We start from the raw sequence: 14,800 nt of genomic DNA on the forward strand, positions 1-14,800 counted from the left end.
CATTCACAGTTTGTTTGATTAGTGTACAACATAGAGAATATTTTACTTTGAAGAGTCACGAGTGAGGGACGAATGGAACGTGAGATTGACGGGCGGATCGGTGCGGCGTCTGCAGTGTTGCGGGCTCTGCACCGACCTGTTGTTGTGAAGAAGGACCTGAGCCACAAGGCAAAGCTCTCTATTTACTGATCAACCTACGTTCCCATCCTCACCTATGGTCACGAGTTGTGGGTAGTGACCAAAAGAACGAGATCGCGAATGCAAGCGCCCGAAATGGGTGTCCTCTGCAGGGTGTCTGGGCTCTTCCTTAGAGACAGGGTGAGAAGCTCAGTCATCCGGGAGGGGCTCGGAGTACACTGGTGAGGTGTTCCGGGCACGTCCCACTGGGAGGAGACCCCGGGGAAGACCCAGGACACGTTGGAGAGACTATGTCTGTCGGTTGGCCTGGGAACGCCTCGGGTTCCCCCCGGAAGAGTTGGAGGAAGTGACCGGGGACAGGGACATCTGGGTTTCTCTGTTAAAGCTGCTGCACCCGCGACCCGACCCCCGGATAAGCGGTAGATGATGGATGGATGGATGGATGGAGTTAATTTATCTTTACAGTATCAATAGAGCGAAGCTCCAAAGCAAACCCAAAACAAGAAGAGACAAGATGGAGTTAAAAATAAATAAATCAGGTCCCAGTTCTTGTAACTTCAGTAAACAAAGATGGATGTACTCTTGCCCTTTCCAATGATTTATCTTCTTTGTAAATGATACCAATTAATAAAAGGATGACTTCCTGCATCAGTCAGTCCTGGATTTGACCTTTTTGTGTATTAGTGCCTTTAAAATGTCAGCACCCATCTTCATGTACCCATAAAACGCCATTGTTTTGGATCGTTTCCTGTCTCTGATTACATTCTCATCCCCATTGATCCACAACACCCTAAACTGGCCAAAGGCATTTTCCTGCATCATTGCCCTGACTGTTTGACCCATCTTAAAAGCACTCTGAGAAATCTTTTTGTCAATGTTTCCAGGCTCATAGGATTCGAAAGCTCACCCAACAGATTTCCAACTGCAAGCAGTGCATCGAGAGGTCCTCCGCCCTCATCACACAGGCTGATCAGACACTGAAAGAAACAGATCACGCTCGCTTCCTGCAGACAGCCAAGAGCATCAATGAGAGGTCAGAAAGCCAACATGCTGCCCACACATGCCGGGATCATTCAGCACAGCACGCAAAAGTCTAGCTCGAGGGAGACAGAGCAAAAACATATGTTGAGAGACAATCTGAAAATTACTAAAAGTCTAAATAGTGAAGAGGGATTTCAGCTTTTGTTTAGCCTAATCTAATTCCCAGCTCTGCTTCAGCTTTTTGACTAATTGATTTGGCAATTGTATATCATCAAACGTGTTCCTCATGACAAAAAAAGAGGGAGAGAAAAATTAAATATTATCCGTTTGTCCTCCTAAAAGTCGTTTAATTTTGGAAATATTGTTTGAGTATTACTCATTTGGAGGCTGATTTTAGGGGTCCTGACAGTCTCTCCAGCATGTCCTGGGTGTCCTCCCCATTGGAAATGCCCAGAACACTTTATAGGTGTCCGAGTAACATCTCAGCAAATTGTCCAAATCATCGCAATTGCCTCCTTTATGTGTGGAGGAGCAATGTCTCTACTCTGGATTCCAAGGCTGAGCCCAGGCACTATTTTTTGCTACTTTCCACTACCCTATATCTGCAGTCTTTAGCCAATGGTTGTAAGAACATAGATAGACCACCATGACAGACTAGCCCAGCAGTCTCAAAAGCGATCCCAAACTCCAACCTGGAACGAACATCATCCCTTTCAGACTATTTTCCATTAAACTTGGACATTTTAACTCCCACTCTTTTTAAACTGCTGAATGTTTGAGGAGTCAGTCTGCATCCGTGACCCCATCACATCTGATCTGAAGCAAAATGCTAGAATTGTATGCATGACAATAACTGCAGTTGCAGCCTGTTTAAAGTTACAAATTTCTACTAGGGTTTCCATGGCAACTGCTTCGACCCAAGTTCTGATCCCTGAGATACACCTCACCGACACGTTCGACACCTTTGCCCTGGACTTCACCAGAGAGAAGAAGTTGCTGGAGAATCTGGATTACCTCACTGGTAAACCTTGATGTTTTTAACTGTTATTTGAGTTCGTGTTCACTATCATCTCATGATGCCTTCTTGATTCAAGGAGTCACAAAGAAAATGCTCTGCGTTCATAGCTAGTCCTTTGATTTCATTCCTCTTGGGCCATAAAACCTAAATATTTCTGCTAATTAAGGATTCATTTTTAAAATTTGGATTATTTTTTAAATTCCTTTGAAGTCTCTGTCTTCATGCATGGCATTTGAAGTAACCGATCCCATGCTATTAACTCCAAAATTAATTTTCAAAATTAATTTCCTTTGTCCCATTTGCTGGGACCCATCTAAATGTCACAGTGTGAATTATGAGCACACCAGGGAGAAAAAGGAAAGGCATCATGAGCAGTGGTTTTGAAGGTCTGTGAAAATGGCTGGCTCATATTTATTCTCTGCGAAGCATGAAGGCTTCGCTGGAGGGCCTTTCACTGAGTGAATCAGTCTGAATCACTCCACTATGTGCAGCCACTCATGACAGAAAGCTTGGGAGTGGGAACAAATGACAGACATAGAAAGAGATAGGAAGTGGCTTTACAATCAATTTAAAACGGGCTGTTGTATCTCTGTTTCTTTACCTCAGTCTATTCTCTTTCTACATGTGGCTTCATGAATTTAATACAAAGGGAATATTTGTTATTTATTTCTCAGTAGAGCAAAAAACGCCACAACAACATATTAGTTTACCTATGAAACTCAATATGTGAGTGAAACAGCCAATCTATTGTCTCCGGTTATGTAATGACTGTGATATGAACTGTTCCCGCTGTCTTTATGCAATTTTGATATTTAATTATTTACCTTCTGCATTCCTTTTAATCTTCAACCTACCACTGTACTGGAAAGAGCATCTTCCATCTTGGATTTAATGAAGCTTGTAAACTCATAAATTGAGCCAAATGAACACGTGCAAGGTTAATTAGGGCTACAGTTGTTGTAACAACTGACATCCTTTAAGTGTGTCATCAATTTGGTTTATCATTAATGCAAATTGCAACTTTCACCAAACAGAATAAATAATTAGGGCTGAAGGTTAATGTCTCTTCTTCATTCCCTTCAGCTCCAAGTGCTCCGTCCATAAGGGAGGAGTTGTGCACAGCCTCCTACGACACCATCAGTGTCCACTGGACGTCCGATGATGAATTTACGGTGGTGTCCTATGAGCTCCAGTATGCTATCTTCACTGGACAGTCCAACATTGCCAGTAAGTGTTTGTGGATCTCAATGGAGGCTTCAATCAGTGTATGGAATGAATGGATTTTCAAGGTTTGCATTTCAAAAACACTGTTCAGTCTCCCTCACAATGAAGAGGCACTTGACTTGACTAAAAATGGGGCTATTTGCAACACTAGATGAATTTACTATCAAAAGATGGTGGGGGTCTTTAAGTGAAGTGCTTTTCAAACTGTAAAACACATTTTCTGAGGAGGTGCTCGTTTCCAGCACACGCAGGGGGTTGCAGCTGTAGCAGTGGCTGTGGCATATATCTTGTGCAAGCACTTAAGGTTCCTCTCGACTCTCACACTATGAATACAGTTTGTGGCAGAAGAAATGCAGTCGTTTCGGGCAGAGCCAGCATGCTTAAGGTTAAAGTTTTTTCCAGAAAAAAATTAAAAGAAGTGTTGCAGTATATCAGTATTAACAATAATTGGAAATTATTTAAAGAATGAATGATTGATACTGTGTTGAAAATAGATGTACAATATGTTGTGATTTGATCTCAGCTGATAAGATAAAACACAATTGACTACAGATTTAGTATTTTTAACAGTTTCTTTCCTTCTGTTTTGAGTGTAATTCCTCAAAAGTATAAACAAATATTAAATTTGTCTGACAGCAATACAACTTTCTCAAGCTTTCCATATAATATGATCATGTATGCTTTTGGGCACAGTAATTATGCAATGAAAATCTAAAATTGTGACAGATCTACTTACAATGCATTCACAACTACGCAAAAGACACGTGAGACTTTATGACAAATGATTCCCAAATGTGCATAAACATGTTTTGGGAAGGTGGGCCTGTGAAACTTTCTGGAATTCAAAGTGGCAGAGACGTTACTTTGAAATTCTGGCTGCATAATCCTGGCCATTGTGCACAAATGTAGACATATGTAATGTCTTGTGAATATTCAGAGGATTATACGTTAACAGATACGTCAAATCCTTTCATCTGTGCATGCAAACATGAGGTTTAAATGGTACTGAAGGATTGAGACATTGCATTAGGTGAGATGACAGTTAGAAAACAAATCAGCATCAAAGACACACACTTAGTGACACAATGTCGTGTAAACAACAACAGACATGCAGTATACGCAGACATAAACATTAACTCAAATACACACAAGACCCAGAAAATCTTGAACACACTTGAGTGAGCAAGAATTACAAGGAAGAAAATGGGGTCAATGCTCCTGACGACAAGCTCCTCTCCCTCTGTCAAACTGCCTGTTATCTGTCTTTCTACACTTCTGTTTTTTAAGATTCAAAGACACCACTGCACAAATTTACTATCCTTTAATTATTTTCCTCCCCTTTTCCTTTATGCCATTTCCTTTGGCTTGAACTCTATATGATAAGGGATTTGTTACTTTGTTCATTCCTCCCATCTTTACAAGCTTCCACCTTTTGTCATAACCCTCTCATTACTTCCTGTTTAAAGCATATTAAGAGCTGACATTTATTACACTAATGTGACACTTTATTTCCCTCTTGGTGTCAAATCCCTGTCTCTTTCTCTTTAGTAAGATGCTGTGATGTTTTCTCTCTCCTCCATTATCATATCCCTTAATGACAGAGGTTTTGCTGTTGGCATCCAAGTCAAATGGCAGACAATTCCCCCTGGAGCCATTCACATGAATCATTATGCAAGAAGTGGAAGTCTTGTAATGCTAATGCAATGATAACAACACAAAAACAACTTCCTTAACTCCCGTAGGTATGCTGTTTAGCACAGCCTTGTGAATTGGATTTCATGTTGGAAAAATTCTTATCTGCCAAGTGTGTTTGATTGGTATGAAACTGCAGGTTTCTTTATTTTTTTAATAAAATTTTTGATTTTTTTGTAGCACACATTTTTAAGCAGGAGGCACTTTATTCAGTGTATTAAATAATTGTGTGTATTTTTGCGTGGCGTACTTATTGGAGAAGACAGACACTATCCTCTACTTAATGTAATCATAGTGTATATATTCTAATTACTTTCCTTCTCACCAAGGTCTGTGTAACTCTTTGGAAAGTTGGATGATTGTTCCTAACATCAAACAGAACCACTACACAGTGCATGGTCTGCAGAGCGGCACCAAGTATATCTTTGTTGTCAAGGCTATTAACCAAGCAGGAAGCAGGAGCAGTGAACCCGGGACCCTGAAGACTAACAGTAAGAAAATGAGGACTTTAACAGAAGTTGTGTTTTTTTTTGTGTGAGTGGGTGTAATTTAATTTTGAAACTTATCCATTTTACAACCAGGCCAGCCATTCAAGCTGGACCCCAAAACTGCTCACAAGAAGCTGAAGGTGTCCCACGATAACCTCACAGTGGAGCGGGATGAAACCACATCCAAGAAAGGCCACAGCCAGGATCGGTTCTCCAGCCAGAACAGCTACGGTGTGGTGGGAAATGTCTATATTGATAGCGGGCGTCACTACTGGGAGGCCCTCATTGGAGGGAGTACATGGTAAGAACCACACCTTTTCATTGATAATCTACAGAGTCCATTTGAGCAAAGGTTATAGTAAAAACTGTATTATATTCTCCTCCACAGGTACGCTGTTGGCATTGCCTACAAATCTGCCCCTAAGCATGAGTGGATTGGCAAGAACTCAGCCTCTTGGGTGCTTTGCCGCTGCAACAACTCTTGGGTGGTTCGCCACAACAGCAAGGAGCTGGCCATTGAGCCTTCACCCCACCTGCGACGCGTCGGGGTCCTGCTGGATTATGATGCCGGATACCTGACCTTCTACGATGCCGTGGGTTCCCAGCACCTTCACACGTTCCATGTCTCTTTTGTCCAGCCTGTTTGTCCCGTGTTCAATGTATGGAATAAGTGTCTGACTATTCTTACTGGTCTGCCTATCCCAGACCATCTAGAGAGACTGGAAACAAACAACTGAAGGCTATAGAGAACAAGAACTAGTCAGCATAAACTCAGAACCTTGAAGCTGCACTGGGAAAGAGTTATGAAAATGCTCATGTTTGGCTGAAGAAGAAATTTTCCTCAATTACTCAAAATTAAATTCTGCTCATGCACTATGTTGCACCTGGAGCCAGTGACCAAACACAGAAATGAACACTGTCTCTCTCTAATCTGACAGCAGCTAAAATATAGAAAACTCCCTCAAAAAAGCTGGACTTGTCTGTGGCTCATACATCATTTTTACCCATTTGTTTTTTTTTTTAAAGGATAAATGAGCATTAGAGTTTATTGAGTTGCCTAGTGCAGCTTTAAAGAAACGCCTGTGGTGTTTGTGTTTAAGCCTCCCAAAAGTCATTATCAGTTTGGGCTGATTTTCTTGAGCAAATATGATGAAGTTACATGTTGTGTAAGACTAAAAGGCTCAGTAAAAACCAAGTTTTTCTGGATGACAGTAAACTGGAAGCAGTTTTGGACTGATGGTTAGTATCAGAATAGATAATCCTAGTCCAAGGCATTACGGGTTATGGAGGGCAAATACAATGTATGGCAACAAGGACACAGGCCACAAATTAATTTCTAATGTTATCTTTTTATATATCATCTTCTCAGCAACAGCAATCCCTTAAAGTACTGACAGTGTGTACAAACAGAAATGTACACTGTAATCAATCATGATTGCTGGGAAGAGCTGAATAACAGATGTATATTTTGTAGATTCATTGCAGCCCAGCCCATCTCCCTTATCTTTTACCTTGTTAATTAAAAAAGGAACCAAAGTCTGGCTGTCTGTTCAGATAAATTTTAGTCTATAAATGCAGAATTATTTTTAAAAGGTGATAAAGATGAAATAGCATTTAACTAATATCAAATGCAAGATTCCCTTAAATTTAGACCTTGCTTTGCACATTGTTACACTTTATTCATGGTTTTGTAGCTTAAAAAGTCTAATTAATTTTTTGTGCAATTTACACGCATTCATCCTGAAAAAGTGTTGTGCTCTGTTGTGTTAATTTTGTTCTGTCACCACAAGGTCACGTGATGCATATGTAGGTTGTGTTACAGTTGTAACCCCAGGCAAATGGAAGATAAGGGGCGGAATGCACACTTTGGCTGTCGTTTTGTCCCCCCTTACTTTCTGGCAAAACATTTTAACTGCATTTTTCCACTTGTCCTGTCCAACCCTATCTGAAAATAAACTTCATTTTCACTTTGATAAGATAACACGCACATGGGGCTCTCCTCAGACTTACAGCACAAATATGATGTCAATAGTGTGCACCTTGTTCTTCATGTCAGTCAATGGATGAATCTTGATTAGGAAATTGTTTAATGCGGCTACGTATTAACAAAAGAGACAGAATGAGATTCACTCACTGACACTGTAAGAGCTTAGCAACAAAACTTCAAAACTGGACACAGTCAAATCTATACTCCTGCATCCAATTAGGGCAATATGTAATAATGTGTAATAGTGACCAAATTTCACTCTTCGATGTAAATATAAATATTTGGTTGTATTTCTGACTGAGATCAGGTTTATTACTCAATCCATTTAACAGTATGAAGGACAAATGGAGTGTTCTTTATTTCTTTGTTTTGTTTGTAATACATTGAACTGTGTGTTTCATTGTATCTGATACAAGTATATAGTGCTTAATTTAATGTTTCCATTTAAACATTATGACCATGGTGTTATTTGGTCTGACTCTGTGGAGATTTTTATGGAAAGCAGGATACGAGTGCTTGTATCACTGGTGTTTCAGATAAGTCTGTGAGAAAGTGGGAAATAAACTTTGCTTCTTTTAACATTAAAAACGTCTCCTTTTAAATATATATTTAGTGTGCATTTGAGAATGTCAAGAGAGGATCTCAAAAGAGGGGGGGTGAAATGCCAGGTGTTATTTCAGTCTTTCTGTGGCTAAAGAAAAGCAGCCCCACAGCTCAATAGGTTTAGACTTTTTCATTTCATTCTGACTAAAGTTACCAGCGCTCATCTGAAAGCTCTGTGAAGTAGTCATTCACGGCTACCTAAATCAGTAATTTTATATTGACAATATCGCAGCAGCTGCACGTGGCAGTGTTTGTACTCCTCCTTCCACATGACGAATCATTCAGGCAATGTCAGACTCCTCAGTCAGCGTAGACCTCAGCAGGCCCGAGTTCAGCCTGGTTTGTCAATTTCCTGCGGAAGAGGAAGTTGTCGAGTTTATCATGTGAACTTCCCGTAGACATCAGGAGTTCTTCCTGACTTTCCAGGAGCAATTGTTCTTAGACGCCAGGGGTTCATCGCTAGGCTGCCATCCTGCAACATCAGCTGAGGCTTTGAGCGCCGTTCACACAGTTCAGTGGTTTGATTTTACTCAGCGCCGCTTTGAGTAAACAATAGAGAGGACACAAAGACAATTTTACAGGTCGCCATCTGAAAATAACTGAGGTGTTTGTGGGAATCTGACCTGCAATACAGAGGCTGTGCTGAAGTTAGCACTGCTGAACCTCAGATGAATGACTGTTCATCATCAATGCTACTGCCTCATGAAATACACACTAGATTTAAAATATTTATAGTCGTATGAATAACTTTCCTTTGCTAAAGTTGGCAGTAAAATTGTGTCAGAATATAAATTCAGGAATAAAGTGCAGCCATGCCATCAGGGGAACTGTCTATAATTAGTTTTTATCACAACCAGTTTCACAGCGTTAGATCTATGACACCAGTAATACTCACTGCATATTAAATATATACCGTTACGAGTCAAAATACGAGGCCATCTGTGTTTCAGTAAAAGCAGAGCATGATAATTTCGTAATCTTGAGAGTAATCACATTTTTATAAGTTGCTTCTGAAATCATTCTGTGTCATGTACTGTATTGTGTTGGATGGTTTCATACTCAGAAGTAACCACTTTAAAAATGCTTTCTAAGCAGGTGATCAGAAGCTCATGTCTAACACCAGCCTACAAAAGCAAACTTCAGCCATTCAGATCAATGAGGTGCTGCCGCTGCTGACTGTTGCTCCACCAGAATCAGACCTATAGCTGTCAGCTATAAACTAAATTAAACTAAATTCATTGATCAACAGAGAATTATTCAAAGGGCCAAGCTGACACTTTCTCTTGTATTTCAGATGTGGCCGGTTCTTCACGTCGACTTCGAACAGTCTAAAGGAGAATGACAGAATAAAGAGGGCATTAAAAGAACAGGTTCAGCTGATTGGCTTAAACAAAAGAGGTCATGAAGAGCAATGTCAGAGTAGTGCCACCAGAGTTAAAAATGAGATGAGTTTGAGCACTTGGGAAAACTGAGGTGATGAAAACACAATACTGACCTGGGTGAAAGGTCAATATCCCCAGGGATAAGGGAAGGTAAACTGAATAAGATCTCCCTTATTGAACTACCATCCAGGGCTTCATTATAGAAAGCCGACTGGTCTGAACTTTTGTGTTTTGGCGACAATCAAATTACTTGGACCCTTGCAAGTTGGATTCCTTTGTGTTTGTCTGCTGTATATTTTGGGAAGGTAACTCTGTACCCATCAGAACAAAGAATAACAATTCATTGCTATACTTCAAGTAAGCCTTGATATTCACTTATATTATACATATTATATCATATTCATTTAAAATAAAGTAAAATTCTGACCTTTTCTTCAAACTTAATGCAATTAAATGAGCTTGCTGACCCTCTTGTGTTCTCATTCAAGACTTTGTGTGACATTTTAAACAATCGATGCTGTAACTTAATACGCCTTGGGATTATACCGCTCAGCTGAAATGTCCCACAAAGGTTGAGAAACAACCATTTTATTAACCTTTATCAAGGCAAGGATTTGCTGAGTTTGTGTTGTTCTTCTGCACAACCTTGGCCTATGTGCAGTTGTGTACCGCTGTATTCACACATGAGAACTGGTGTGAATGTCCAGCAACTTACACAGACTCTCTCTTTTTTTTTGCCTGAAGGGCACCTTCAATATAGTTTAACAAGACGCAGAGACTGTGACTCAGTTTATCCTCATGGGAATTTGAACCACTGACCGTCCTTCATAAGACCGCTTCATTCTCCTTTAGGCAAACACTGTCCCACTTTTGTATGAACCATTAGGCCAGAGCTGGTTCAGTGTGTGTTGCTGCCACTGCAGCTGGACTTGTTTGGGAATTCTTGAGGCTCTGCAGTCCCCGGAGGATATTTTTTATATTCTTTTATTGCAGCCAAGAAACATCACAGACAGACTCCAACAGACAAAGCCTGTAAGCTCAATGGAAGGCTGTGTATGTTGTCCATTGGCAATAGCAATCCTAATGTACAGTACATAAATACACGTGCTTGTGTGTGTGTATGTGTGGTGAACGAGTGGCCATGCAACAGTGGCTCCTTGCTGCTGCCAGTTTTGCATTTCAAACAAAGGTGTCCATATATTGAGATGAGAAGACAAGGAACGACAGTAACTCCTTCCAAAGTGGAAAATCGATTACTGAGTATATGCTAAAAATGGAAAAGAAAAAAGAAAATAATTAATTTGCTCATTTCTCATCAGTGTTTCCTGCTTGATATGCTTGAGATGGCCTGCAGTCTTTAAGCACAGGGAGATCACTCACCTAAATGGCCAGTAGATGTCCCTGTTAGGATTCAGGAAAACAGCCATACAATACAAGCACCCACAGGAAGGTTACTGAACTGACCGTGCAGTAAATGGCATCAGAATGACTGTTTAGCTCTCTTTACCAAGAATTGTGTCAGGCAGTGGTTAGTTTGAAGGTAAGTTTCTAGTAAATAAATTCCAGTCAGTTTAATGTCCTCTGATGTGACCGAATAAGAGCTCTTTAAGTCTTTTTCAGTGCACTTCCTAAAGAAAAAAAGTGTTTCTTCGAGGACAAAGCAATCGATTGATAGTCTATGAGTGATCCATGAATCTTAAACAGACCCGATATAGACCTGCTGGTCGTGCTCCGGAGAACAAAAATTGACCACGTTCTTTTATTAGACTTCATAAGTCTGCTCATACCTACTGAGATAAACTTTATTGCACCTAAATGAAAGAATCAATGAATGAATTGTGTGTGTCTCATTAGCTCTCTGTCAGTTATTCTGTGATTCCAATAACCCACACTTAAATTCTCACAAGTAAACGCATGATTGCAAACCATAGGTCTGCACGTTTGGGTATGGGCAGAGAAAATGTGTTAAAGCATGACGTGAGGCTTGACTGCGCTCGTAATTTTTCTGCCAAGTTTACAATCAATATGCAATCAGAAGCTCGCTGGTCATTTTCTTTACTCCTAAAGGGCTTCCAGTTGCTATACTCATTATGTTGGTCGTAGTCTTTTCTACTTTAACCGAATTTAGAGGAAATAAAGTCAAACCGGCAGCAGGTGGCCTACCTGACGAAATTACAATATAAAGTCATGCTGGAGGGGGGACATTTGCAGGATTATTAGAACATATTGGTTGGAAAGACAGCAGTAGCTCAGAGAATTTCTCCCTCAGTTTGGGGGAAGCTTAAGACATCCCATGCCAGTCCATAATAAGGCAACTGCAGACTTCAAATTTACGGGGTAACCAAATTTTTGACACCTTTAGTGTCTAAAGTCATGTCCATCAACCAGAAAAAGTAAGCCCTTTGAGAACACTCTGTGTGCACTTCTGTGTTTTTATGTGGTGCCCTTTTCCTGTCATTTCAGTGTCAAAGTACCTTAAACATTACAAGCCTGGTCTTCTTCACACAGAGTAAGAATACAACGCCTCTTCAGTGTGCTGGCTTGACATTGTGAGAAGGTGCATTTCAATCTTTTCTAACCTTAACCAGTTAAGTTTTGTTACCTAAACTTAATCAATTTTGATATCTTAACGAGCCCAATCAGTAAGTCAGAGCAAAACAGAATAAGTTTGTCACAAAAGACTTTCTCATGGTGGACTTGGACCACTACCACTGATCTTTCCTGCTCTGCAGACTTTATCACATGTTGATAAAACAGTGTTTGCTCCCAGTGTTGAATATTATTGTGGCCTATGTGTCATCGTACCTGCACCAAAAGGATCCTTTTTGCAAAGAAAGAAAATGAAATGCCAGTATTTGACACAGTGGCACTGTGAAACATTACACACTGACAGTGACATTTACGCAAAAAATATCAAGCAAATAAAATGAGAGTGTCATTGCAAAGTTACCAGCTGTTGTGGCTGAAAGATTTCAGGTGTTTGGAGCTGCAGTTCTCCCTGCTGTCTCTGACTTGCTCTCACAAAAATAAATAAGTACTGGTTTTGATTCTGCTGTACAGAAGGCATTTAACACCGAGGGCAGTCAATCATCTGTTTTGATATGCTGGTGCCTATCTGCTTCACCTTATGGTGAAGCTTCCCAACAAACATCAAATCTGTGAAGCAGGTTGCCAGCAAGAATCCAGGAATTGGCTGACATCTGAGAAGGCCAGACTTTTGGCAGTGATACTACCTCATGTCTTGCTGTAGGTCTTGAGTGTCCAATCCTCACATGGGAAGATACTGCATGGCTTTTGGCTGCTAGTTGGGCTTCTCTTGCAAGGAGCTGGAGCTGCTAAGGGCACAGACACTTAGTTTGGACAAGGATATCTACCAATGACTTCAGAAAAAATTCTCCAAGAAGGGCCACAGCTTGTTTTGTAGCTTTCTAATCGGAATGTTGCTAGACTTGACATTACTCCAATAATTGTCTCTTTCCGGTAGGACGTTCATGACTTACAATTTTGTAGCTCATTCATTATTCCATAAGCTTTGGTTTCATTTCAAAGAACACCACCCCGCTAAAGGGACAGCAGACAGAAGAGGTCATTCTGAGAGTCAGATCCAGCTCAGCAGCTTATCTGGACTCCCCTTCCCAGCTGCTACCACACAAATTAAATTCAAATCTGTTTGCCAAAGCCTGGGTTTAGTCTTGTGATTTTTTTTTGTTTTGAGCTGGTTCCCTCATTTCTATTCAAATGCATTTGATTTTAATCAGAAACCTGATATGTATGCTCCAGCCCTCCATTCCAATCTCCACAGGTCAAGGCGTCAGTGGCCTTTGAGATGAACAATTTAGTCTATCGATCAGGCAAAGGCAGGGGCAAAATTAAAGCCAAAATGAAGGGATGATCAATTTACTAATGGTAGCAGTTTTGTAAAGTTCAGATTGGAAGTTGCAATCTCAGTCCATAGGTTATGTGAGGTAATAAGGGGAAAAAAGGAAACTAGGAGGGAAAATTACAACTTCTAATGGGTAGATTTAGGACTGATTTTGGGCTCTAACTTTTATCTCTATATCTAAATACTCATGTTTAATCCCTACTATATAACCCAATTTCTTTTAATTATTCTTTTCAGCTCGCTTCTGTTGCTTTTGGCAATCTTTCTCAGCACTTCTCCCCCGTTTTGGGTTCTCTTCTTAAAACTTTTCTCTCCGAATCACTCACTCAATCTCTCTTCAATAGTCTTGCAATTTCATTCAGCCAGCCAGTCAGGAATCCAATTAGTTTGCTCTTCTCAATCATAAAATCTTCACTCAGGTTGAAACAAACTTGGACAGCCATGCTTTTACCGCCTTGCTGCCTAATTATAAGACTATAATTTATTGCACTTTAAATTGCAAAGGGCTTTTGAGCGCTCCGGTAATTGGGAAAAACGATATATAAGGGAGACCAGAGAGGAGAACAACCAAGCAACAAGAAAAGATGAAGACGTGAAATAAAAAGGTTCACTGGCAGGGTGTTAGCAAGGTGTTTGGACTGTTGCTGCTCATTGCTCTCTTGACTAAATAAAGCCAAAGGCAGCTACATGGATGTATTTAATGTATTTAATCTATTTTTTAAATTGGGAGGAGCCTGACTTGTATCAACAACACATTGGAAAAGGTTAGTTCAGAGAAAGACCCACAGGATCTGGCAAACACAAAACTATGGAGTATTCGTATAAGTACGGTGATGGCTGACATAAAATAAGTGTGTGGCAACTGCTAACTGAAACCAAAGTTTTAAAAAAAGCTACAGGGAGCTAAATTAAACAGAACGAAAGAACAACGGGCTTTTACAAAACTAGAACTAAATTTCACTGATGTGCAGAGGGAAACTGACTTAGAATAAAATACAGAACATAGCAGACCAGGACATGGATGAACAAGAAAACACGGACAATGATGAAACAAAGAGAGTATGATGAAGAAAAAAGGAAAAACAGACTATGGTATATAGTACAATGAATGTACTATAGTGGAGGTTATCTGAACCAAGAACAAATAATCAAATAAAGTTTTTTCTTTACTTGTTTGCAATTGTTTGTGCTTTTGAAAGAAAATAAATTTCAGCATTTGGTGTAAACATAAGTACATAAGTAGATTTAGTTGAGCCTAACTTGTGCAGTTGTTACTTTTTATCTAAGGAGTGTACTTCCAGGGGTAGGTCAAAATATAGAGAAATATAGAAAAATATATCCATTCACATCTTAAATCTACCCAACAAGGATTCTTTATAAATTTGTATGTTAGGTCCTCCCACA

At 40.0% G+C, this 14,800-nt stretch overlaps 1 protein-coding gene and 1 long non-coding RNA gene across 3 annotated transcripts in view; both read left to right on the plus strand.

Annotated features, from left to right (window-relative positions):
• The window catches only part of LOC140272010 (E3 ubiquitin-protein ligase Midline-1-like), a 54,089-nt gene extending 45,998 nt beyond the window's left edge, over positions 1–8,091 (plus strand). For both annotated transcript variants that reach the window (XM_072367430.1, XM_072367354.1), the window contains exons 5-10: positions 1,023–1,171; positions 2,013–2,140; positions 3,221–3,364; positions 5,383–5,544; positions 5,635–5,842; positions 5,930–8,091. In XM_072367430.1, coding sequence (XP_072223531.1) covers positions 1,023–1,171; positions 2,013–2,140; positions 3,221–3,364; positions 5,383–5,544; positions 5,635–5,842; positions 5,930–6,278 — 1,140 coding nt within the window. In that variant the 3' untranslated portion in view covers positions 6,279–8,091. The remainder of the gene's footprint in view (positions 1–1,022; positions 1,172–2,012; positions 2,141–3,220; positions 3,365–5,382; positions 5,545–5,634; positions 5,843–5,929) is intronic.
• LOC140272883 (uncharacterized) overlaps positions 1–14,800 on the plus strand; it is an 858,120-nt gene that overhangs the window by 437,575 nt on the left and 405,745 nt on the right. The gene's annotated exons all lie outside the window — the stretch shown is intronic.

This window comes from Leuresthes tenuis, unplaced genomic scaffold, assembly GCF_036924035.1.
Source record: "Leuresthes tenuis unplaced genomic scaffold, fLeuTen1.0.hap1 SCAF_1, whole genome shotgun sequence".
Classification (NCBI taxonomy): domain Eukaryota; kingdom Metazoa; phylum Chordata; class Actinopteri; order Atheriniformes; family Atherinopsidae; genus Leuresthes; species Leuresthes tenuis.